Source organism: Callithrix jacchus, chromosome 17 (genome assembly GCF_049354715.1).
Source record: "Callithrix jacchus isolate 240 chromosome 17, calJac240_pri, whole genome shotgun sequence".
NCBI classification, from domain to species: Eukaryota; Metazoa; Chordata; class Mammalia; order Primates; family Cebidae; genus Callithrix; species Callithrix jacchus.
The window spans coordinates 61,804,582-61,832,419 of NC_133518.1; the positions used below are offsets into that span (position 1 = coordinate 61,804,582).

The 27,838-nt window shown below is 38.6% G+C and overlaps 1 protein-coding gene across 1 annotated transcript in view; it reads left to right on the top strand.

The window, feature by feature from the left end:
* Window positions 1–27,838, top strand: part of UBE2E2 (ubiquitin conjugating enzyme E2 E2) — a 389,452-nt gene that overhangs the window by 262,924 nt on the left and 98,690 nt on the right. The window contains exon 4 of the mRNA XM_035277851.3: window positions 25,365–25,497. Coding sequence (XP_035133742.1) covers window positions 25,365–25,497 — 133 coding nt within the window. The remainder of the gene's footprint in view (window positions 1–25,364; window positions 25,498–27,838) is intronic.

Here is a 27,838-nt window from a genome sequence, read left to right on the forward strand (position 1 = left end):
ATCTTCTCATTTTTTTGTTTCTATTTGTAAAGCTTAAAATTTCCATTAACATATTTGTTCCCACGACTGATACAGATCACTTTCAATCTACCTTTGTACTTACATGTAGAGGAACATAGAATTTTCTTATTTATAGCTGCTGTCAGTGATTTGAGAGAAGGGGAGCAACACCCTTAAAACCTCTCCCAGTGCATATGTTCTTTGGACATGCTCTTACACCTTCTTGGTGACCAGCCATTTGGTTGGTTGCGCCTCGGTATACTGTATACTGCTCGGTCTCTTTTCCTCTCTTTGGCCTCTTTCTGTCTAGATCAGCGTGTGGTCTCTCTTTCTTACAAGGTTTCTTCTTAGGAGTAATCTTGTGATAATTATCTTTGTTTCTTCTCTGTACTTTGTCATCCAGGATATGTGATGAGCAGCTTACTCATCACTGCTTTGCCCAGAGAACTGATGCTTTTCAGGCTCTCTTTATATCTGTTCTAACTTCAGGAAGGCCAAGTCAAACCTAACCTTACCTCATTTAGATCTTTCTGTTCTTGGTATGCTTCTAGTCTCTCTATGTCTACTCTCTGGAGGTAAGCATGATCTCAGAGCCATTTGAATGAGTATTTCCTAACAATATTGCTAATGGACTGAAATATGGTTTCAGAGATCATATTTCTAATTGAAGTCCATTTGCAATATTCTTAGGAAAAGTTTTTCATTCTTTTTTCAGTTCTTCCTTTAATGTATTTCTCTTGATCTGTGTTTACAAACACATTGTTAATAAGCAGCATAGTTAAATTGAGTAAAATGCATTTCTTGAAATTCTAATCAATAAATCAAAATTAAGATCTGTTGGAGGTTATGGAGGAACAGGAGCCTGCCACAACATAAGTTTGGCGGAGTTTATATTTTAAGCATGATAAATCGTGAAAGGAAAACAAGTCTTTTTTATGCTGGATTTCTGAGTAAAATATGCAACTGTCTTTGAAATCCTTGTAAGCCAAGTTCACAAATACATTAGCAGGCCTTTAATTTTTTCCTGGCATTGAGACTGTTGTAGTGAAAAGAAGAACACATTGGTATGTGATTATTTTAAGGGAAATATATTAATCTGTCATAATATCATAAGTATTAAAAAATAGGCCCTTCTGCTCTATTGCCGTTTACCTTAATGAAAATACAAGGTCATTAAGTTGGCAAGCAGAGCATTAAGGGTGAACATATGAATACTCACAATAATGTTTTCATAACAAGTTGAATCTTTTTAAACAAAGGAGTTAAAAACATGAATTGACCTGTCATCCATCATTTGAATAAGATTGTACATTTAAAATTAAAGAAGCCATTTAGTCTGTGATGACATATTGGGGTTTGGAAATGGACTATTACCGATCTAAGCAAAGGCAGGGAATATCCAAGGATTCCTTTGCATATTCATTATGTGAGTTACAGTCTATTTTATAATAGCATTTCATGGCATAAAGTATTTGAAACTCACTTACCCTTTCCTTCCATTTCCATATTGTTTTCTGCATTGTCTAAGTGACCCAGCAAGCAAATTTTTTGTAAAATGGATTTTTGTTCCTTGACCATCAATTTGGGTTGCTTTTCTATCTACTAAGTGGTAGAATTCATACCTGTCTCTGAGTTTTTGTGGCTGTTTGTGAAACTTAAATAAAGTTGGTGTTTTGAAAACTTGGATATTTTCTTAACACTGATCATGATTCTATGGACATAGAAATTGAATATATTATTATGCTACATACCCTAACACTTATGAAATTGGCCATAGAGCACCATTAAAAGATACCCATGGTTTAATTTTACTCAGGCCAAGTGCAGTGGTTCATGCTTGTAATTGCATGAACTTTGGGAGGCCAAAGGAGGAGGCTTGCTTGAGGCTAGGAGTTTGAGATCGGCCTGGGAAACAGTGAGAACCTGTCTCTAAAAAAAAATTTAAAAATTAATGGGCCCTGGTAGCATGTGCCTACAGTCCTAGCTATTCAAAAGGCTAGGTGAGATGATTGCTTGAGCCCGGATCAAGGCTTTAGTGAGCTGCGATCATGCCATTGCACTCTAGTCTAAACGAAGGAGCAAGACTCTATCTCAAAAAATAAAAATAAACTTTAAAAAATTAATTTACTCACTCTAAATCGTTTGATTTTTAATTTTACTATATTTAGTGTTTAATAAACTACTCTTTGTTACTTCCATTCTTTGTATTATAAAAGCTGTCATGAGTTACTGCTTACAACATCATACATAAAACAGGAATAATCAAATTGGATTGTGCCAACATTTTAACTGATGAGTCCCAGAGTATAGTATTTCCATTTGTAATGTTGATTTAATTCTGGAAGTTTGTGTTAAATTCCTTATTTTTTTATGTTAAAAATATTCTCTATCTTTATTTTAATACTATTTGATGAACTAAAAAGATGTAATTATTAACAAAATTATCATTTAAAAATTTTACATTGTGAATACTTAGCATGCTCTGGTCATAAACAGTGTAATTATGTTTGCAGTGAATAAATTGTTAGCATAAAATAAAAAGAAGTCTTACATGAATTAGGACAAAATTTATCTTGATGTTTTGCAAATCCTTAGCCAGCTGTGAATATACAACTAAATAATACTACACTCACAGAGAAAGCAATTTATCATGTGCTGATACATTTTTAGGAGCTTTTGTATGATTAGTTTTGGAATAGAAAAAATATAACTTCTGTAAGTAGAGAAATTTCACCAAGTAATAGCTAAATGTGTACCACATCTGTGTTTTAGGGAGATTCGTTCGTTGTTTTTTTAAAATAGCTTGAAATCACTACCTTAAACTCTATTTTATTATTTACAATTATTTCTCACAGTCAGTATGTTACATATATACTTGTTTATTTGCTTACTATTATATTCCCTTCAGTAGGATATAAGTTCCATGAAATGAAGAACTTTGAACTTATTCACTGCTAAATCTGCAGCACATAGAACAGTGCCAACATATAGAGGGATCTTAGGATATATTTGTTGGATATATGAGTAAGTGAACAAGTAAATTTCATTTGGCATCCTTTTTTGTTTTTACTTATCATGTTTTGAGGGTTCCTCCATGTTACTAAAGAGTAAAATATATTTTTAAGGAAGAAATTATGGTGTATCTATTGATACACTTTGGCAGTGTCCCCACCCAAATCTCAAATTGTAATCGCCATAATCCACACATGTTGAGGGAGGAACCCAGTGGGAGGTGATTGGATCATAGGGGTGATTTCCCTCATGATATTCTTGTGATAGTGAGTTCTCATGAGATCTGATGGTTTTATAAGGAGCTCTTTCCCCTTTGCTTTTCACTCTTCTTTCTCCTTCCACCTCATGAGGAAGAACATGTTTACTTTCATTTCTGCCATGATTGTAAGTTTCCTGAGGCTCCCCAGACCTGTGGAACTGTGAGTCAGTTAAACCTCTCCTCCATAAATTACCCAATCTTGGATATTTTTTTGTAGCAGTATGAAAACAAACTAATACACCTATTCTGTCCTCAGCACTTTTTGCCAGTGTTACAAGTGTCCGTTCTTTATCAATTCATAAATCCAATCAAAATGTGTTCTTTGAATATCTATTATGTTGCAGACATCATCACAGCTGCCTAGTATGCAAAGATATGTAAGACACAGTGCCTGCCTTTAAGGGACTCCTAGACTGTAAAAGACAGGCAACAGCATAACCAGAGGTAGGGATAATTTATTTTGCTGGTTAGGAGTGAAACCAGGTTTTACAAAGTGGCTAACTCTGAAAAAATGGCAACAGACTGATCACCAATGGAAATTTAAACAAATAAATGTCAATTAGAGAATGATAGCAAAAAGATAGTGATGTTCAAAAGAAATATGACTGTGTACAAATAGAACACACAGATTTCTAGGTCCCAGCAGGGAACAAGTTCAATATAAGTCAGTAGTTTTCTTACATCAAGAACTGATGTGAAACAGAAATATCAAGAATAGAGCCTGCAAAACCAAAAAAGTAATATTTCTGCTCCCCTAGAAGAGAAGCTGGTCTTTACTATAATAGCAAATTCAAATCTGTTCTCATTTGATCATCCTTTTACCTATTATGTGCAGGGAGTCATCTTGGATTACAAAAAATTAGAGGCCAGGATTGTTGGCTCATGCCTATAATCCCAACACTGTGGGAGGCTGAGTCAGAAGGATTTCTTGAGCTTAAGAGTTCAGAATCAGCCTGGCCAAAATAGGGAGAGCCCATCTGTACAAAAAAAAAAATTTTTTTTTAATTAGCTGAGCATGGTGGCACATGCCTGTGGTTCCAACTACTCACAAGAGGTTGAAGTGGAAGGATCACTTAAGCCCAGGAAATGGATGCCATAATGAGCTGTGATTGTGCCACAGGATCCTTCATAATAGTGTCACAGGATTCTTCGGGTGTTGCTTTTCTAGCTGGAAACCTCTGTTAGGTGGTGCCTTTGCTTGGGCCCACCGGGCTCATTTTACCCACTTGGCCTGGAATGAGCTGTACTTGTACTACCAGCCTGGATTCCACACCTGCCAAGGGCAAGCCAGGCACAGAGCAGCAAGAGGTGTGTGAGCAAGCAAGCATGGGGTCCAGACACTCTGCACAGTCAGGCATGCCAGCTGCTGTGGTGGGGTATGCAGCTCCGTGCAAGGCTGTGGCTAGATTAGATGTACTGCAAGCAGCTTCTGCTGCAGGCACCTGCATCTGAATGAGGGGACGCAATGACAATTGGAAACTTGGACACACCAGGAACAGCAGAGCCCCAGAGAGGGTGTCACAGTACTAGCTCAGGGAGCCCCTAGGTCTGGGCTCCCCAAAGGGCCACAGCTCTTCTCTCCTTCTCATTGCCCACAAGATAGTGAGCATTGGGGTGGGGGTGGGGGCATGTTTCAGCACTGTTTGTGTTACAGCTCTTTCAGTCTCACCATTTGGTGGGCCCCAAGTTCTTGTCCCACATCCAGGAAGAATGAGATACATGGACAATTGGAGGGTGAGCATGGTCGAAAGGAGCTTCATTGAGTGACAGAACAGCTCTCAGGAGACCCAAAGTGCGTAGCTCCTTTCACAGGCAGGTTGTCCCAATGAATGTCCAACTCTCAGCAGAGAAGAAACCCATAGTGGGTAGCTCCTTTCTGTCAGCAGGTCTTCTAGAGGAGTGTGTGAGTCTGGCTGAGTCTGGGGTTTTATGTGCTCAGAATGGAGGAAGTACATGCTGATTGGTCTGTGGGCCGTCATGGGTGAGCCTGAGAAAGTGCCTTCTGGTTGGCTGGATGGTCATTGATGAAGTTCTCACTCCTGGCTGCAGACTTTGCTGAGAACTGGCAGCCCAGCCTACATGCTTCAGGCCATCCGTGGCCTGAAAGTGGGATTTCACTGGGGACCTATCCCTTCCCACCTAGGAACCTATCTGCCTTTAATACCATCCATGGCACCCAGGTCATCTGTGCCAAGAGGCTCCCACAGGTTTATGCCAAGCTATCCTCAGCTCCCTTGGCCCCACTTCTGTGCTTGTAGGTGCCTAAAGTCCAGAGTGAGCCAAGGTAGGAGGAGGCTAGTGTGTCAGCACTGCCCTGAGCATGTGCACACCCAGCCAGGTTGCAACAGCACCCAGGCCCAGCAACAACTTTACTCCACTCCAGAGCAGATGCCCAGAGCTGGGAGAGGCCAGGAAGTGGGAACAGGTACTTTCAAGCCTGTGTGGTGAGGGGCCTTCCTGGGCCCTCAAGAGTACAGGGATGCTTTGGTCTAGAGCCATGGCTGGGTGGCTGCAGCTGTGCCTGGCAGCACAGGGCTCCTGCCCACCAACTCAGTAGAGGGTGGGGCTCCGGCCTGTTCCCAGCCCCCACCAGTTCTGTGGAAGACACAGCCCTGGCCACACCTCCCCCACTACAGCTGGTGTCCCTACAGCAGCTGCTGCAGAGAGGCCACTGCTGCCATAAACAGAGCGAGACCTTGTCTCAGAAAAAAAAAAAAAAAGAAGAAGATTCAGAGAACCAAGAGAGCCATAAAAGTGAAAAATAAAAGCCATTTTAAATGCTGTAAAATTGCTTAGTACAGAAAAAGGATTTCTACCTTCCTAAATTTCCAGTAACTGAAGGGCATTGACAAAATGGTTTTTTGAACAGAAATAGAGGAAGGGACCTTATATATAGCAAAATAAAATGAAACTAAGCATTAGAGAAAACTTTCTAGTGTAAGAAAAATTAACCAAATACTTGAAAGTCAGTAATTGGCAAAACTGCCCTAATAGGGCACTCTTTCGTTCGAAAGTGTTAGATACAATGTTTTAGCAAGTATATGAAATATCAATGAATTTTGTGATCTTAACATATTGATAATGACAGATTTGGATTTGGGTTTTGATTTTCCCAAAGGAAAATTAAATCCATCAGAGCAAAGAAGCCCAGCTGGCATAAGCACTTGACAGATTCAAAAAAGATAGGCCCGTTGGTTGTCTGTAATGTATTCTATTCTCGACCTTTAGTATTCAGCTTTAACATTTCTATCCTTTCAAATGCTACTCTGGCCTGTCCACCTGCATCAAATGAATAATCAGTTTTTACAAGTCATAGCAATTTTTTCTGAATATAAGACAATGAGTGGCCATCTTTAGAAGGCAATTGTTTTTTAAGAATCAGGCTATTCTTTTTCATTTGAACTAATTACTTGGTGCCTTCAGAGCTTTGCTTTCATATACTATGTATATTGTAATCATACTACGTCCTTTGCATTTGTTTCAGTTTACAAAGTGTACAATTAGCCTTTTTAATGCTTAGTTCAGTGACTATTAAGTCTCCCCTAATGGTTAGGGATTGGTCTTTCCAAGGCTGAGAAGGTGTTTTTAATTATTTATTCCTCTGTTTGTTTCTTACAACAGCCTCAGCTGTGCTTTATTATTCAGAGTTTAATGCAAACTGAGAAGTGGATAAATTAAATCTGCTTGGCAGCCAACAACCCAACATGTTAGCAGACACTGTAAGATGGGGATGGGCAGTGTAAGTTATTTCCATCATTGCATCACTGCCAAAAGCAAAAACCACTAAATCCTTCAAAGATAGCCCACGTTGACAGGAATTATTAAGGGATACTACAAGTTGACGTTGACAGGAATTATTAAGGGATACTACAAGTTGATGGTTCTTAAATAGCAGATCTTCTGTAAAATCTGTGTTTGTTTTGCTTACAAAGAGAAGGCAGTGGCTGAAATCTAAAAGGCAATAATAGCTACTGTGGAAAATTGATGTAGATACCATGACTAATGAACTTTGTATAATATTAAATCACCAACTTGAGTGCTAGAAGTCACTTCTATAAGTGTTTTACACCGGCCAACTACAAAATCTCACATGAACGCTAAGGCCTAATTGGCCGTCCTTAGACAGCTAAGCAACTGAGTAGTGAACTATGACATAACGTGAAAGTGCTGTGATAACTCCACTCCTGTGAGCAACAGGATGTTTCTAGAGTCTTTCATTTGCTTCCTTCTGAAAATGTGTATTTATAGCTATAGAACTCAGAATTTTATAGACTCTTAAGAGGGTGCCCCTCTAGAAATACTGACCACAAATGATGTGGAGGGAAAATAAATCATTTTATCAAGGAAAATAGATTTATGAATATCGCAAAAGCCAAAATGTAAACTTGAGTCTTCTATTTGGTTAGTCATCATCTCTTTCCACCAGGTATTCTGTGTGGCTGATTTCTTAAAAACTTGCGTCTAGTTGGGACTGCACTTTCCCCAAGAGCCTTCGGAGCTCAATTAATTGCCCTCCATCACTTTTCTGTGGAACAGATAAGAAAGATAAACCTATGCCATGCTGCCCACACTGTTCTTGACTCCCTTTGACCAAAAACCCATCTGTCTTCCTAACCCTTCTGATGGACTGAAGGAAGAAGGAAGGATGGGCCATGAAATCTGTGCATGTCATTGACAGCCTGAATTCTTTTTTTTAACACAAACCCTGATTTTTTCATGAAAGCCACTGTAAGGTATTAGGAAATTCAGGTATTAGGGATTTAAGGAGGAAAAGTATAAGTACAGCAATCTGATTTGAAAAGAATAATCCTATCTCACATACTTGTCACTAGGGTTAAAGATCATGATGAATATGAAAATGCTTTGTCAACTTGATAAGCCTATCCAGAGATTATTGTTAAATAAATTGCCAAATAACTAACTGAATATTATTATATAAATATTGTTAGCTTGATTTTTAAGTGTTTAGAAGATATTAGGACATACCTATAATTTCTTCAGACAATAATATCTCTAATCTGTACTTTTATTGGCATTTGTTTGTAATTCTAGTCAATTCTAGTCTCTTAAACAGAAAGGTAGTGAACTAATAATGTTGGTATTATTTAGTTTATCATTGCTGCTATGGTCTTCTCTATCTCCTACTTCCAGTCCACACTAAGCCTTGCTGTCAGAGCATGTATGGGAAAAAAAAGATGAGCTTTTCAGTGCTCATCTAGGTTGGGAATGCATTTTCATCATTTACTGTGTAATCATTGCCAACCCAGTGAACCTCTTTGACCTTTACTTTTAGATAACATTTAAGCTCGCAAAGTGACAAGAATTTAGAAAAATATATGTTAATAATATTTACCATTTTTAAAGAACCTACTCTTTGCCAGACACTACACTTGATACTGAATGTATGTAAAAATAACATGTCTTAATTTTTATTATATACTTACAAGGTGAAAAGGGTTGCCTCTTTTACAGATAAGGGAGCTGAGGCTCAGTAGTATGAAATGTGGCTGGCTCAATGTCGGGCACATGGAAGATGCTTAGTAAATGGTGAATATTCTTATGTGGATCTCATTATTTGTTTCCTAATTAGAACCTTCCACTAGTGCCTATCAAACCTTTAGTGAACATACCAGTCATCTGAGGACCTTGTTAAAAATGTAGTTTCTTGTTCAGTAGGTTTGCCCAATGCTTCTGCTTACTGGACCACACTCTGAGACCCTCAGTGACTCCATACTCTGTAATAGTAATTCTGTCATGGTGATTCGAGTTGTTCATTGGACTGTAATTCATCTGGTCTGGTTTGGGATCCAGGCTTTTTTATTGTTGGGGCAGGGTGGGAGTTCCAGAACTTCTTCAAGCTCTTTTTAAAGCAGTGGACTCCTTTTATGCAAAGAGTATTTAAATAAATTATGTACTGACAATGTACACAAACACAGCAGAGTTTGTCTTGTTGTTTCTCAGCTGGGGATTGAGCAGCAAACTTAATGACCCCAAAAGACCTCAGTGGAGCCCTGCTGCAGCTCCTAGGAGCAACAAATTTGAATATCACAGTTCTTCAGAGTGCTTTTGCAATTCCTTATTATGTCATTTAAGGCTTCTACATTATCTAATCCCAGCCATCCTGGCATATTTGCTGTTCGTCCAACAGGAACCCACTTTCTTCTCCTTGCCTTTTTTCCTTGAAGTGCCTTTAGTCTGTTAGGCTTTATCTCCTGTACCAGTTAAAATCTACTTCACCTTTCCAGCCCAGCTTAATTGCCACCCCTTTTATGAAGCCCTTCCCTAGAGGAGATGTGGTTCATGTCAGAACTTCCTGTGGGACTTGCTCAAACCATATACTCATCCTGAGAGAACCTAATGTGTTTCTTTTTCTCAGGTCACTGATGAAATTAAACATGGTACTACTATGCTATAAGACAGGTTGAAGAAGCTCACCTATCAGGATATGAAAACTTTTTTAACAGTGCTCCCATAGTATCTTGATTATGAATCCTGTGGAACAAATACATCTTGCCTTCTCTCTTGTTGCCCAGACAGGAATTCTTTTGGGAATCAAGAATGTTCATTATCTTGCCCATATCACAGAACGGTGCACTGCACATAGTAAGCACTGAGAAAAGATGTATGTTATTAGTCCATTTTCATACTGCTGTGAAGAAATACCAAAGACTGGATAATTTATAAAGGAAAAGAGGTATAATGGACTCAGTTTCACATGACTGGGAGGCCTCACAATCATGGTGGGAGGTGGAGGAGGAGCAATGGCATATCTCACACGGTGGCAAGCAAGATGGCATGTGCAGGGGAACTGCCCTTTATAAAACCATCAGATCTCATGAGACTTACTATCAGGAGAACAGCATGGGAAAAATCCACCCCCACGATTCAGTTACCTCCCACTGGGTCCCTCCCATGACACATGGGGATTTTGGGAGCGACAATTGAAAAAGAAATTTGAGTTGGAACACAGTCAAACCATGTTAGTGGGTAACTACTGAAAATAAGCTAGTATTTTAGTCCTGTGGGAGTCTTGATTTCCTGAATTGTAATCGTAGGAAAGTTTTTAAGTGAGTCCGCTTAACAGTACCTTTTTTTGGTGGGGGGGTGAAGTGGGGGTGGTTGTTTTGTTTTTGAGATGGAGTCCCGCTCTGTGGCTGAGCCTGGAGTTGAGTTTCATGATCTTGGCTCACTGCAACCTCCACCTCCAGGGTTCAAGCCTCCCAAGTAATCTCAGTCTCCCAAGTAGATGGTATTACACGTGCCTGCTACCATGCCCAGCTAATTTTTATATTTTTAATAGAGACAGGGTTTCACCATGTTGGCCAGGCTGGTCTTGAATTCCTAAGCTCAAGTGATCCACCCACCTCTTCCTCCGAAAGTGCTGGGATTACAGTCATGAGCCACTCCTGGTGTCAACACTACCTCTTGTTGGCAATCAATCAGTATCTTTTAATGTTAGATTATTATTTACAGAATGTATTTTAGCCATCTAGCACTTTTCTTCCTGAACAAGGCTGATATTTAGGCTTTCTTCCACTAACCTTAAAAAAAAAAAAAAAGCTCGTTTTTGTTGAAATAATAATGAATGTATATCATGGAGGTGAGAGAATTAATTTTAAAGCCACTGTTTCAGAGTATGTGGGAACTTTGGCCTGGCGCTGCCTTCAGATGTTATAGGATGGATGACGCAAAACTGAAGGTATTCTTTGCTGAATTATAAAACAAGACCGGTGGGACTTGCCAGGTCGTTTTTCTGTTTCTTTCATGGTCTCAGCATTTAACAGGGAGAAGTATGGGGAACAGAGAGAGACATTAGCATCCAAGATGTCACACAGCTGGAAATTAGAACCCTTAAAGAAAAACTCTTACTGTTTCTGTAGTGTAAGTGCAGAGGTCAAGGAAGAGGTGAGCCCTACTAGTTTCTTATTTTGCCTTGTATCAACAATAGTGTCACAGGATCCTTCAGGTGTCACTTCAGCAGCTGGAAACCTCTGTGACTGGCAGTGCCTCTGCTTGAGTTTTGCTCATGCCCACTGGGCTTGTTCCACCCACTCGGACCAGCAGGCTGCGCTCAGCTTGTGCTACTGGCCTGGATCCCACCCCTGCCAAGGGTGAGCCAGGTGCAAAGTGGTGATGGGTGTATGAGTGAGCAAGCATGGAGTCTGGCCACTGTGCACAGCCAGGTACACCAGCTCCTGTGGCAGGGAAGGCAGCTACAGGTGCGAGCTCCGTCCAAGGCTGTGGCTGTACCAGATGTACTGCAAGAGACCTCCACTGCAGGTACCCACATCCAGACAAGGGAATGCAGTGGTGCCTGAAAACTCAGAGATGCCAGGAACTGCAGAGCCCTGTAGAAGGTGTTAACAGTGTGTCACAACTCTGGCTCAGGGAGCCCTGAGGTCTGGGTTCCCAGGAGGACCACAGCTCTTCTTTCTTGTTGCCTGCAGCTTAGCAAGTGGAGGAGAGCATGTTTTCAGGGGGGCATGTTTCAGCCTGTTTGTGCTACAGCTCTTTCAGTCCCACCGCCTCACTCCAGCCCATGGCTCCTGAGCTGACCTGGCCCCGCCACTGCATGTTTCAAGTTCTTGTCCCTTGTCTGGGAAGAATGAGATTATGCAGACAATTGGAGGGTAAGACAGAGATAAGCTTTACTGGGTGACAGGACAGCTCTCAGGAGACCCAAAGTGGGTAACTGCCTTCTGCAGGCAGATCATTCCAATGAGTGTCTGAGTCTGGCTGAGCCTGGGGTTTTTATATGCTAAGAATGGAGGAAGTACATGCTTATTGGTCTGTGGTTGGGCCTGGAAAAAGCACCATTCAATTGGCCAAAAGACATCAATGCAGTTCTCACTCCAGGTTGCAGACTCAATCTGGAATTAGCAGCCCAGCCCAGGCTTCAGGCTGTTCCTGGCTTGAGGGTGGGATTTCACCAGGAACTCATCCTCTCCCACGTAGGTATACCTGGTCTGCCTCCCACCTCTATCAACATGCCGTCTGTGGTGCCCAGGCTGTCCATGCTGAGGGATGCCTGCAGGCCCGTGCTGAGCTTCCCTTTGCACCCCCAGCCTCCTTCCCTGAGCTCGTCAGCACCCAAAGCTTCAGAGAGGGCCGAAGTGGCAGGGGCAGGAGGGATGGAATTTAAGTGCCCCTCCAAGTGTGTACACACCCACTTGGTGACAGTGCCCAGGCTCAGCTACAACTTTACTCTGCATTGGCTTAAGTGCCGGGAGCAGGAAGAGGCCAGGAGTAGCTCAGAAGTGCCTGCAGGGGCAGAGCACTTCCCAGGTCCTGAGAGCACAGGGATGCCTGGTTAGAACTGCTGCTGGGCGGCTGCAGCTGCACCCAGAAGTGCAGGCTCCCACCCTGCCAACTTGGTAGAGTCCGGGGCTTCCACTGGGATCACCTGTTCCCTGCCCCTGCTGGCTTTGCAGAGTGTGCAGCCCCAGATGTGCCTCCCCTCCCCCCTGTGCCTGGTGTCCCTGCAGTAGCTGATCCAGATGCGGCACCCGTACCATCAATAGCATAAACTTACATAGCCTTTACTGTGAGCCAGGTACTGTTCTAGGTACTTTACATATATTAGTTCATTTGATGTTCACATCAACTTTCTGAAGTAGCTATTTTTTCAGAGATGGACAACTGTAACATCAAAAGGTTAAATAAGTAGCTTGCTCTAAGTTACACAGTAACTGGCACTGCCAAGATTTGGAACCTTCACCTCTGGATCTGAAGCATACTTTCTCTACCACTATGTTGTGGTAATAGATTCAGGTTTTACTCCAGATATTTCTTTGTTATTCTTCAATAAGCATTTATTAAGTGTCTCTGTGTACAAGTCACTTTTGCTGTTAGTCTTCTGATTGTCTTCCTCTTCCTCTGCTTTGGTAGCATTGGCTTCTAGACAGCATGGTAGAAGAGGACAGTGATGATGGGTCTTGGAGCTAGATGACTGTGTAAGAAATATTTTAAAAATATGTAGGTTGCAGGATATCACAGCCAACCTTTTTAGGAATAAACTAGACAACTGAATGAAGAAATTGTTTATTATTTTCATAGCCAAGAAACAAAAGATGTTCTCAGCCAAAGCAAAGCATATTGAGTATCTTGTAGATATTTAACTTACTTTGGAAACAACTTGTCTTGACAGTAACTCTATACAAATTACATATCTTAACTAGTCTGTCTAAGATAGTTAACTGTCCCTCAGATATGCACCGTCTTAACTTCAAAATGTAATTTTTACTGTGAATACTTTTTAAATATTAGAAAGTAATAATTATGTAATTAGAATGATACCAGGGAGCTTTATATTTTGCCAGGTATGAGTGGTAACATTTCTGAGAATTGAAAATTTTTGAGAAGGGATTTCACTTCCTGAAAACTGTGTAGGGGCAGCAATGGCTTACACTCTTGTTAAAAGCTTGTTTATACTGCAGATAAGATAAGTAGATACATTAAAACTCCACAGCTTCCCTGCCTAACAGGTGGGAGGTGGGGGTGGAATTAATTAAAGTAATATTCATTGCTACATTGGCTAGTTCAAAGGCCCAAGTGTTCTTAACAGTACAGATAAGAGAAGCTATTTCTGGAAGTCCTGAGTTCCTTGAGACCTTTCATTACACCTTTGAAACATGTCCAGGATGAAAAGGTTGAAAAATATATTCAGATGCTCATCATAATCTCTGGTGATCTGTCAAGCAGAGTAGATTATCATGATGGTAACCTTTCTGGTTTTTTTCACTTTTGTTTTTGTATCTAATTGGTAGGAGTAGTGACAGGGAAAGAGTCTTCACTTTAAGATTAGAGCAATGGTCCCGCACCTTTTGGCACCAGGGACCAGTTTCATAGAACACAGTTTTTCCACGGATGGGGTGGGTTGGGGAGATGGTTTTGAGATGATTCAAGCACATTACATTTATTATTCACTTTATTTCTATTATTATATTGTAATATGTAATAAAATAATTATATAACTCACCATCATGCAGAATCAATGGGAGCCCTGTGCTTGTTTTTCTGCATCTAGACGGTCTCATCTGAGGGTGATGGGAGACAGTGACAGGTCATTAGGTACTAGATTCTCATAGGATCACACAACCTAGATTCCTTGCATGCGCAGTTCACAATAGGGTTTGTGTTCCTATGAACACATCTAATGCCACTGCTGATCTGACAGGAAGAGGAGCTCAGGCAGCAATGTGAGCAATGGAGAGCACCTGTAAATACACATGAAGCTTTGCTCACCCACCTGCTGCTTATCTCCTGCTGCACAGCCTGGTTCCTAACAGGATGCGGACTGGTACTGGGGGTTGGGGAATCCCTGGATGAGAGGATCCAGGTTTTCTTTTCTGGGTGTGACCTTGAGCAAAGCACTTTCCTTTTCTGACCCTTAATGTTATCACCTTTGAAATGAAGGCTTTCAATGGCAGTGTTCAGTGGGGAAGGAGCCTTTCCATTTTCCTAAGTATTCCTTTCTTTCCTCTTCCCTCAATATACATGCTGAGAATCACTGGTGAAATGAGTCATTTTTACTGCAAGGGGAAGAAGGTATGAAAAAAAAAGGAAAGAAAGATTGAGAACCACTCAACTCATTTCTAGAGTCCTTTCAGCTAATTAAAGATTCTGTAGTTCAGTATTTTAAGTAATTCTGGCTGATTTTATGCCTAATTGTTCATCTCATTGGAGTTCTAGTCCAGTTCTAATGCATGCTTGCTTCTGTGTTATAAAAAAGTTGAACTCTAGATGGTTACCAACGGCTTTATAATCATAACCTATTTCTAACAACCCATATATATACAGTTTGAACATCCAAAATTTGATTTTTTAAATCTGAAAAACTTCTGGCCCCAAGCATTTTGAATGAGGGATACTCAACCTATAAAAATTAAGACTTGGTTCCTGTTGATTCCATGGTTGGTTATTATGTTTACAAGTAAATGTGTATTATAAAAATGTAGCTTAAAAAGAAGAATATACAGTTTTTCCCTGTAGTCTTTCTTCCTGCTTCCCAGTTTCTCTACTTCTCCCTGCTCACTACTTCATACAGTTATGTCTCTTAAAATTTTAAATCTGTTAGCATAGTTGTGTACTCGTTGCAACATATCCACACATTGGGGAAATTAAATATACACACAGGTAACAGATAAAGAGGCAGGGAAGTCAATGAGTGTCATGAACTTACTGAAGGAGTCTTCCTTTATCAGTGACTCACGGAAGGCTAGTTTACTCTCTTAAGTTTGCTGGCTACTCCTTTCCCTGGGAAAAGGAAGAATTATGATTATTAAGTAGCAGTTTTTTTAATTTAAAATATTCATTTTCTTCTATTTCTTCCTCTCTGCTAAGTTGTTGACAGTGATAAGGGTACAAAGTAGGTAACAGTAGTGACTTTAAAATGAAATTTGGTGAAAGATAGCCAAAATCATTTTTTTCATCTTTACATCTCAAATCTGTAAAGTGTGATTGAGGATAAATATCATTCCCATTTATTAAGCACTCACTGACCAAAAAGTAAAAAATAATTGTTTCTCTTGTAGTATTTCAGGAAAATTAGAAGCAGATACTTAAGGACTAAAAAGAAGCCTTATGGAGGATAAAATTAACAGTCCAGTTCTGCATGGAGTTTGGTGTATGAAATGGATCTTTTCTATCAGCACTATTGTGTCCTAACTTCCTAAGATGTTTTGATAGACATTGGCAGTTCTGTTTTTTGTTTGTTTGTTTGTTTTTTAAGTTAATGAATACAAATACAGGGAATCTCAGGAGTTTATGGAATACTAGTCTACATTTGTCCTCTGCTCAGACACCTCAGAATTGGCTTGTTTCTGAACACCCCCTGGGGCATAGGGAATGCCTTTTTACTGTCAGTGTAGAGTTCTTTTTTTCCTGTGATCCAGTTAGTGCTGTTTCTTACTATGTCTTCTTCCCCCAATATTAAAGGTCCTGTATATATGTTTTTATAATATTTATATTTGTATAGCATGTTACCACTTCCAGAGGAGAACCTAGTACTGCCGTTAGAGGATGGGAAAGGTTGCAGCTAAGTTAAGAGCTAGGGGTCAAATAGAATGGTCAGACCTATGGAATGTCTTGTGCAAAACCCAGGAGACAAGAAAGAGCCCAGCTCCCTTGAAAGCTCTGCAAGTAATTCCAGTATGAGTCGAGTAATGGAGTCGAAGGGGAGCTCTGGGATGGCAAGGGATGGGGCCAGAAGTGTAAGCAGGAGCCAAATCTTTATGAAAGACCTTGTATATCCTACAGAGATCTTTGGGCTTGATCATGAAGAAGCCAGAGAAAGCAGGGGAGCAAAAGATTAGCCTATTTAAAGGAGTTTCTGGAAATTGCCCTATCTGCAGTTTGGTGAACAGATTGGAGGGAAGCCAAGCTGAAGGCAGGGAAACCACAGATAAGATGCCCTTATCTAAATGAGAGCTGATGCAGCCAATAGTCATTACAGAGATAACTATGAAGTAAGATTCAACAGGGTTTGAGGGACTTAGAACAGAGGAGAAAGAAGAGGCATCATAGTCAAGGATGATGCTCAGATTTATGACCAGATTAGACATGCTAGCAGTTTGGTAGGTGATTGTCAAAGGTAGATAATGAGATACCCAGAATGAAGGTGAAAAGACTGGGTAGCTGAGGGTAGAACCCCCAAGTAGGCAGACATCGAAGAGGACAAACGAAGTGGAGTAGAACCCTAAATTAGAGGGAGACTGACACTAGAGAAACGCCTTCATTATTGTGTTGTATGCCAAAAGCTCAATATCCCTGCAGCTAGCTTCCAAAGGGGCTTTGGACATAGGTACAGTATATCATGTGAATGTCAACAATGTACTTCCCCAGTGGAAGGATGAATTCAGTTACATGGACTCCGCTTGTAAGCAAGGATTACTAAAGCTTTTGAAAAATCCCCTCATCTTCTCACTACCCCATCCCTGGTAATTTCAGATCAGTTCCCTGGACTGACCTTACAGGAACTGAGAGCTCCTATCTGTTCTTCAGAAAAGATACTTCCTACCTGGTCAATCACACACTTACTTTAAGAGAATTTCACTGGGTTGTCAGATTAACAGCAATCTCACTTGCTGTGTAGTATACATAGCTTTTTTTAAACAAACAGTTTAGGTACCTATTGCAGCTAAAACTTTATTTTTAGCTATCTTATCCCATAAATACTAATTTCAATAAGCCATTCCCCTTTGATTTCTTCTAGTTATACCATAAATTATAATCCCTTCAATCAAGATTTAGACTTACAATATACATAGTTAATATTTATTCAGCATTTGCTATGTTCAAGCAGGATTCTTTTTTTGTAATAATATCATTAAACCTCCCAATGACCTCCCAACTTCTTTGATTCATGATGTAGAAATGTAATGTGAGCTATGTATGTAATTTTAAATGTCCTAGTAGCCACATATAAAAAAAAGAAAAAGAAATAGGTGAATTTTATCTTAATACATTTTTAGCCCACCATTTCAACCTGTAATTATGATTAAATAGGTAATAGTAATTATTAAAACTGCTAATGAGATATTTTACTTTCTTTTGAGATACCATTATCTCATTTTACTTACGAAGGGATTGAGGCACAGACAGGTAAATTGAAAAGTGGTGGCATGCCAGACCCACTCTTTCTATGGAGCCAGAATCCCAACATGGCTTAGGCATCCTTCCTCTTTACCTGTCCCAAAGTCGGTGTTAAGTGAAAATGCAGTAGGCACAGCTAAAAACTCTCAGTCTTAGAATCACAGATGTGGCACAGCAGATTGAAAGTATTCAGTATATTTAAAGCATCTTATGATCTTAAGTAAAAACTGTGAGAGCCTAATTCTTTATATGATTTTTATTGTATATAATATTTCAGCTGTATATAGGGTCTCATCCACCGTAGGCTGCAGCACGGAAAGCTGAACACAGTTTGATTCTGTTGTGAATTTTTCCTGAAGCAGCAACCTTGGGCATTCAGCCAAATTATAATTTGCTGATATTTTACATTCTAAAAGATTTATCTCATTGTGTTTTTGTTTTGAAATTTAACTGTGAAAGCTTTGGGGGTTTTTTTGTTTGTTTAAAAAATAAAATCTTAACAAAAAAAAACGAGGGAATTGATCATTTTCAGAATGTTGCAAGTGGGAAAACATTACTAAATAACCTCATACCTGAAAATCCTGATATTAAAGAAACACTCTATTCATTGATAATTTGGATTTCCTAAAAGTGGCAGCAGTGGATTTAGATGATTTCTAAAATTCTGCTATATCTAAATACACATCATAAAAAATTAAGTTACAGAATCATTATTATTATTTTTTGATGTACATATCTTGGTAGCCTGATTTTCCAGTTCTGAAACCATTCTTATAAATTCACTAAGCAGTCAACCTCTTTGAGTGAACTTCTGTATCATCTACAACACATAACAGCAACCACAATAGCAATTGACATTTGGAGGGTTACTATTGTCCAAGTTCTGTGGTTCTCTGAGTACAATTCTAAAAATTTACAAATTTGCTGATATAATTATCTCATTTTGCAGTCGAGGAAACTAAAAAATAGAAAAATTATGTATTTACCCAGGTCCTAATAGATTTTAAATGCCAAGGCTAGGATTCACACAACTTAGTCTGACTCTAGAACCCATTTATGTTCTTTATCACTGCCCCATACTGCAAGTGTCCTCTGGCACTAAATTTTATTTGATCACCTTGAGAGATAAGTGATCATTAAAAGTATAAAAGAGTCTACAGCATCTCTTTCTCACTTCTTGATTCATAATACAGAATATGATGTGAGCCATGTTATGTAAATTTAAATTTCTTGGTAGCTACATTAAAAGAAGAAAAAAATAAATAGGTGAAGTATATTTTTAATACATTTTTAGCTCAATGTATTCCAAGTATTATTTCAACATGTATTTATTTATTATAATTATATAATAATTTAAGTAATTATTAATAATTAATAATTATTAAATTAATAGGCAAATAGTAATTAATGAAATATTTGACTTTCTTTTGCATTGTCTTCAAAATTTCATATGTATTTTACACATACAGCACATTTCAATTTGCCCTAGCCACATTTCAAGTGCTTAATAGCCTCATGACTGCCATATTATACAGCAAAGTTTTAGATGTTGTGTTCTCAACTGGTGCATATCAAAATAGGATTGGGACATAGGGCTGTGCAGTTCAAGAACCACTGTTGTAAGCTTTGGGATTGAAAGTGGTACAGATATACCATTTCTAAAATGTTGCAAGAGTCCAGGTTGCTAAAACCCAATTTTTATATGAAAAAAATAGTATTAGTTTTATATGCTTTTTTTTTTTAAGAGTCTCACTCTGCCACCCAGTCTGAACTGCAGTGGCATGATCTCAGCTCACTGCAACCTCCACCTCCCAGGTTCAAGCAATTCTCCTGCCTCATTGCCTTAGCCTCCGGAGTAGCTGAAATTACAGGCACCCACCACCACACCCAGCTAATTTTTGTATTTTTTTTTCTTTTAGTAAAGAGAGTTTTACCAAGTTGGCCAGGCTAGTCTTGAACTCCTGGCCTCAAATGATCCACCACCTTGGCTTCCCAAGCTGCTGTCATTACGGGCTAGTTTTATATGCATTTTAAAAGATATGTCTGTTTTCAAGACTGTTTGTTGCTACCGGCTAAGGTTTCTTAAAGAGCCACACTTTGACAGCATAAACCAATTCAGAGTGATAATATTAGCTGTGATATTTTGGTCCACTGTTAATAACTACATAGACAGCTGACTGACTTCAAAGAACCAATAAAACTTGGAGTTCTGACTGAGAGCCAAATAAAACTTGGAATGGGCACAAATTGAGTTTATGTTATCTGCAGACGTCACCCTTCTTGGTGAGATAGTGCTGTCTTCAGAGCCCCTTCCTCAGCCACACTATTTGGTGGTGACTCCTTATTTAACCTGTATCTTATAACTTGCTATGGTTACCATTCTTAGGAGGCCATTTTAAGATTTCTCAAAGTGACTTAGAAATTATAGGTTGCAGGAGGCTGAGGCGGGAGAATTGCCTGAACCCAGGAGGCAGAGGTTGCGGTGAGCCAAGGTCACACCATTGTGCTCCAGCCTGGGTAACAAGAGCAAAACTCCATCTCAAAAAAAAAAAAAGAAATTATAGGTTGGTATTTGCTGAATGTGTTTGTGTACGTTATTTCATAGCTATATACACTCTCCTGTATGTGTTTTTTAACTGAATTTATTCATCTACCTTGAAGTAATGTTGTAACTATAAACCTATAATCTTCTCTATTGTTTAGCTCTTCCTTCTGATAAGCTTATCTGTTCATATTGGGTTTAATTATAGCTCAGGGCTTAACCATGTGTATTATTCATCTAAGTGAGTGAGCTTGTCTGGCAACAAGAGGCTGTTGTTGCCAAAGCTTTATTGTCATCTGGGCTGAATATATTCTGTCTGTGCCTCATTGCCAGCCTCAGAAGGAGGTGGTATGAGGGAGGAATGCTGTACTCTGATCCCTTGCACCACTGCTTCTCAATGTATTTCAGCCCTTTGCAGTAAGCTAGGATAACTGTGATTTTATTTTATCTTACTTTAAATAAGAGAAATCAAACACTAGAAATAAAATTTCACTCTGCTTCATTTCCCATCTCTACATCTATTTTCTCCCATCTTCCCACTCCACCTCATCCCTTGTTTTTCTCACAACCACTATCATGAATTTAGGCTTATCTTTCCAGATCATTTCTTAAAAGACTTTGACATAGATATGTGTACATAAACAATATAAAATATTCAAACAGTAGGGTCTGTTTTCAATTTATACAGTAGGATTTACACTGCACATATGCAGCAGCTTGCTTTTCTCACCATATTGATGGACTTTTGACATAATTTTTCCTAATATAAAAATGGGTACATATGTAATAACATACCTAACACATTAGTAGGTTAGAAAACCTAGTAATAAAACAGAAAGCACCTGAATCCACTGCACACACTGAGAAGTAAAACATATCCAGAACCACCGAAGCTCCAGTGTGCCGCTTCTCCAACCTCTGCTCCCACCCAGGAAACCACTCTTCCAAACTGTTTTTATTTCTTACTTGTTTTCTTTCCTTACCTTGTATTTATGTCTCTCTCAATAATATGTTTCCTTGTTTGCTTGTTTTGAGCTTTGTAGAAATAGTATCATATTGTATATATTCTTTTAGGACTTAATTTTTTATTCAATATATTTTTAAGATTCCTTCATGTTAATCTGTCTATTTTTCACTGCTGTATAGTATTCCTTTGGGTGGATTTACCCATTTTTCTGTCAGTGGCCATCTGTGTTGTCTCCAATTTTGCTATTATAAATAGTGCTTCTATAAACATTCCTCTCAGTGTCTTCTGGTGGTACACACATGTAAAAGTTTCTCTGTGGTATGATTGCTATGTTGTAAAATAGGTGTACAGTTGACCCTTGAACAAGTCAGGGGTTAGACGTACCAACCCCTTTTGCCATCAAAAATTCATGTATAACTTTTGACTTCCTCCAAATTTGACTACTAATATTACCCTATTGTTGACAAGAAGCCGTATTCATAACATAAATATTTAACACATATTTTGCATGTTATGTGTATTATATGCTGTATTCTTATAGTAACATATGCTAGAAAAAAGAAAATATTAGTAAGAAAGTAATAAGAAAAAAAGCATTTACAGTATTTTACTGTGTTTATTAATACCCTAAGTTTACATCATCTGTTTACTAGATGAAATGGCAGCTAACCACAACTACAGACCCCAGTCTGCAGTGTATATCAAGTAATTCAACTTCTTCTTGTAATGGCATGACTTTTCTCTGCTTCTTGAGAGCACTTCCAGAATCACTACTGGCCTTTCATGTGGCTCCCTTGGGTGTTATTTAAGATTTACGGTATTGCATAAACACAATGAACAATGAAAAATATGCGAAAGAGAGCACTTTTTGCCACAATACGCAATTTGCTGGAGAGATGAATTGCTCATGCAGAGATGACTTTTGTCACATGGCATTTTAGGTATTTTAAGCAGCTATTGGCAATAGTGGAGTTCATTGCAACAGCAACAGGAGGTGGTTACAGAATTATTACAGTAGTATAGTATGTGCTACAGTTACTTTTATGCAGTTATGACATTTCTATATGTTTGTGTTTGCTTACCTTTCTTTTAACTGCACATGGCATTATGTATGGTTTGGGTGTGTAATTTTAACTTCATAAGAGATTTGTATATATTTTCTTGTAGTAAATGATAAGAAAAACTAGTATCTACGTATATTTCGTGCACTCATGACATTCCTTTTTCTTAATTTTTCAATATAGAAATATGGAAAGGCTAGTGGTTTGTCAGTGAGTTTTTTCAAATTGTCACAAATCTCAAATTTTTCTAGTGTATTTTCTTGGGAAAAAATTGTGTGTAAGTGGACCACGCAATACAGACCTTTAGGGATCAACTTTATATTATTGTTTTTCAGGGGTCAACTTTATATTCAGCTTAACTAGATGAGCCTATATTCTTATCCAGAGTGATTACTCACACTCATCAGCAGTACATAGGAGTTTCTTGTTTTTCCACATCCTCTTCAACGTGTGGTTCTGTCAGGATTTTTTTTTTTTTTTGCCTATGTATTTTGTAAAATAATATTATCAAAATGTGATTATCAGTTTCATTTCCCTGATTTTGATGAGATTGAGCATTTTTCATATGATTATTGGTCATTCGTGTTTCCCTTTTTTTGGAAATGTTTGTGTCTTTTTAAATAGAGTTTGTCTTTTTTTAATTAATTCTTAGGAACTTGTGTATTCTCAACACTAGAATTTGGTCACTTTTATATGATCCAGGTATCTCTAAATATCTTTTCTCAGTTTGTGGCTTGCCTTATCACTCTCTTCAGTCCAACTTTAAAATTTTGACTTTTGCATTTAAATAGTTAATTGATCAGCAACCGAGTTTGTATATTTATTGAGGGTTAAACAGTTTCTCTGTTTTTCACATATAAAAACTTGTCCTAGTCCCATCAGTTGACATAAATCAGGTTTTCATACATATCTGGAAAGGTTTGAGGAATTTCTTTTAGCTTCCAAACAAATTTTAAAATCAACTTGTTGAGTTCTGGTTTTAAAAAACAGTTGGGTTTTTTTTGTTGTTGTTGTTGTTTTGTTTTTAAATTGAGTCTTGCTCTGTTGCCGGGCTGGAGTGCAATGGTGGGATCTTGGCTCACTGCAACCTCCATATTCCAGGCTCAAGTGATTCCCTTGCCTCAGCCTCCTAAGTAACTGGTACTACAGGCACATGCCACCACACCTGGCTGATTTTTTTGTATTCTAGTAGAGACAGGGTTTCACCATGGCCAGGATGGTCTCAATCTTTTGACCTCATGATCTGCCCACCTCAGCCTCCCAAAGGGCTGGGATTATAGGCATGAGCCACTGCACCTGGCCTGGACTTTTTAATTGAAATTGTAGTGGATGCGTTTGGGGAAATTGACATCAGATATCAGGTCTCCCTACCCATAAACTTGGTATCTCTCTCCATTTATTTAACTCTTATGAGTATTTTTCAGTAAGTTTTATATAAATTTCTCCATAAAGAGCTTTAGCCCAGGAGTTCAAGACTAGCCTGGGCAACATAGTGAGACCCTGTCTCAGAAAAATACATTTTCTAGTGATAAGTTGATATTTGAATATTGATCTTATATCTAACAATTTTACTAAACTCTTTTATTAAGTTTAATATGGTGTATATATATTTGGGATTTTTTTCTGTGAACCTAAATACTGCAAATACTATTTTATTTCTTCTGTTCCAATACAGATTGTTTTTCATACTTTGATAAATTTGATCTCTAGTACAGTACTGATTGGAGATGGAGATAACTGCCATGCTTGTCTTGTTCATCAGTTTAAAAGGAGTGCTTTTAATATTTACCATTGAATACAATAGTTGATGTGAGGTTTTTGATAGATGTTCTTTATCAGGTTAAAGAAGTTTCCCTCTATTCCACTTTTGCTAAGTTTATGGAGTTTTTTTTTTAATTACAAATGGCTATTTGTGATAAAATGGCTGCTCAATAATGAATTTTCTATAGATATACACTCATTTCAAAATAAGAGGGAAAAGAAGCTGAATCTTTCTTGGCAATAAAGTCTTTCCCACGCATCTTAGTAGAGTTTCCTACTTTGTTACAAGGTGTGAGGAGAATCTCTAGTATTCTATTATTATTACATGTAGGTAATCGTTAGATGAAACAAAAAGAACACTGGAAAGTTAATCCTAATCTCAATTTGCCCGTCTTTTCACCTGAGAGAACTAATGCAGTTCAGCTGAATCACATGGGCGATTTTTTTTTCAACAGAATTACCTGAACTCAGAGACATAGGTGCACTGCTGTTAGCCATGTGGCTTCTTCACTTTCTTTGCTATTAATTCTTCATCATCCGACATATTGACTTAGGAGGCACTAAGGACAAGGCACAACCTGTTCCATAAGCAACTTCGAGGTAGGGTGGAAAGAAGCAATAGTTACAAAACACATTTATAAAACAAAATGATACATCTTATCTGCAGAACTCACTGGTCATGACGTATTTGTCAGGAAGCGGAGAGAAGGAAAGGAAGGTTCAGGTGGGATATGATTATTTGAGCAGAGACTCTGTATGATGAACATTGAACCTCCTTTGTGTTCTCAGTTGTTAACAAAGGGATCAGACTAGTCATTCCCCAGCGGCCCTTCTAACTTTGAAATTTTGTCTTTGACATCACAAGTAATTTCAAGCTTTTATTAAACATTTGTGTTTCTACCTCTGGCCCATGGCCTTTGTACTCTTATTCTATAGGCTTAAGGTTGTAAGTGGCAAAAGAGGATCTTGGTCTTCTTGTATTAAGTAATACCAATGTATTTCACTTATAGGATAATGACAATATTGACAATATGAATCTTAGCAGAAAATTAACTGATTAACTTTTTGTGTTTTTATGGAACTGCTCAATTTGGTATCATAAATAGATTTTGTTAAATTCTAGCCTTTATGTAATTTCTAAGCACGTTGCATTTATATGTCTTATTTCAGTGCTGGACCCAAAGGAGACAACATTTATGAATGGAGGTCAACTATATTGGGACCCCCAGGATCTGTCTATGAAGGAGGGGTGTTCTTTCTTGACATTACCTTTTCACCAGACTATCCGTTTAAACCCCCTAAGGTCAGTATGAAGTTTTCATTGATTTTTAGCAATATGCATTATATTTCTAGATACATATACTTATTTTTAAATATACATTTCTAGGGACGCATGTCTATTCTATTGTCACACACAGCTTCCCAAGACTGATAGTGTATAAAATGAAACAACATAAAAAATTGTAGATTATTCCTCCACTCCCGCTTTTTACTAATTTTGTTGCTTTTTTTCCTCCTTTTTCTCCTCATTATCTCCTTTCTTTGTTATGCACTTTAACATAAAACACCATGTTTTATGGATGAAAATGGGGGCATAAGTTTGGGCCAGGGTTAGTACCAGAACTCAGAGAATCAGACATAGTCTTGAGTCAGAGCTCAAGCAAGCTAAGCAGAAGAGTCAGGCTAAAGGCAGAGGAAGCCTCCCCAGGGCAAGGTTTATAGCACTAGCTATGGAGCTTTGAGTTTTGCTGTCTCTAGAGTTCAGCTGCTCACATGTAGTACACATGGACTAGTATGGAAAGTGTGACCCACAGAGACTTCAAAATGGTGTTAAGAAAATTCAGTAAAGTATTTATAATAGTTCATTAATGAAACTGATTAAGGAAAAGTCATTTATGTTTATGTCTGATGTGCAAGAGTACAGTGAAATCAGAACATGAAAGAACTCTCACTTATTTAAGCCAAGATTATATACTTTAGAAAGTCTTCACATTTTTTTCTACTGCCTGTAAGTCAGAAGTTTGACTCGTCTAAATATTATGTCATCTCTATTAGCATCTGTTCTCCACTATGGCAAAAGAAAATGACCCTGAAGACACCATGTTTTGGCTACCAAGAAACAATTCTCATTTGATCCTGACTTAACTTCATAATGCACAGGGACAAAAAACTTGTTTGCATTGTAGGTTGGAATAAACAGTATAAAACAAGAATAAGACTAGACCTTCACCATGACTTTCTATAACTCCCCTCCCTCCTCTTCCTTCCCCCTGCTCTTCCTTTCTTCCTTCCTTTCCATTGATGCTTAAATAGTGTTACCAAAGCAAAAAGTAGTAACTGTAATTATCCTCAATGAGGAAATCAAGGTCAGAGGAACTATGTAACTTATCCAGCATTATGCATCAAGCAAATTGTGGTGTAAGGATTTCAACCTGGAAAGCCTGGCTCCAAAACCCATACTCCTTCCACCATTACACAATACATTTTATTCAAGCTGTCAGGGCTGGTGGCACTGGTGACCACCCAGAGCTTGCATTTTGTAGGTTTTCAATGACAAAGCTATAGTAAATCTAATACTTATCTTCTCCCTTTACTGGATGGGACCCTTATACATTTCTTTTCTACTTTAGACCAGCCCATAAGTCACCTGGAGTATCTGTTGTACTGCAAGGGATGTGAGGACCTTTATTTGTCAGCCTCTACCGCCTGGAGAAGTTTACTAGTAAAACTAGGGCATGGGAGGAATGCTTTATCTGTCCTCAAACGTTTCAGGGACTGTGGTGTGGGTTGGGGTTGGACTTTATCCAGGATAGTTGGATAGGACAAAAATAGAAGCAGGAGTGTGTCAGTTACAGGGAAGTAGATTTCAATTTTTTATTAGGAAAATCTGACCTGTAGTTGGACCGTCAACTTGTGAGTAGCTCTGCTTCTGAGGCACCACACTTCCCTTTACTAGGAGTGTTCAAGAAAAAACTGAGTTACTGCCTGTCAAGAATTTTAACAAGAAATAATTGAATACCTCCACATAATGTATTGGACTTAGACAATCTCTAAGGAGAAAAAAAAAAAAATCAATCTTCGGTACCTAGAACCACAATTCAAATGCACTTTTTTTTTTTTTTTGAGACCCAGTTTCACTCTTGTTACCCAGACTAGAGTGCAATGGCGCGATCTCAGCTCACCGCAACCTCCGCCCCCTGGGTTCAGGCAATTCTCCTGCCTCAGCCTCCTGAGTAGCTGGGATTACAGGCACGCGCCACCGCGTCCCGCTAATTTTTTTGTATTTTTAGTAGAGACGGGGTTTCACCATGTTGACCAGGATGGTCTCGATCTCTTGACCTCGTGATCCACCCGCCTCGGCCTCCCAAAGTGCTGGGATTATAGGCTTGAGCCACCGCACCCGGCCCTCAAATGCACATTTAATAGAAATCTGTGGTAAGTTTTTAAAAGCAAATTATCACCTCTATATCAGTTTTAGAAATTAGATTTTATAGACAGATGTGTTACTTGTGGGAGAAAAAAAATTGCGGTGTAGTGAAGGCTATTAAGTAAAACAAATACTTCCATTATTAATAGTTTTGATGTAACATCTCCATGCCTTTCTAGTGTCCTGTTATTTTAAATAGTACATGTTTCAGGTTGTC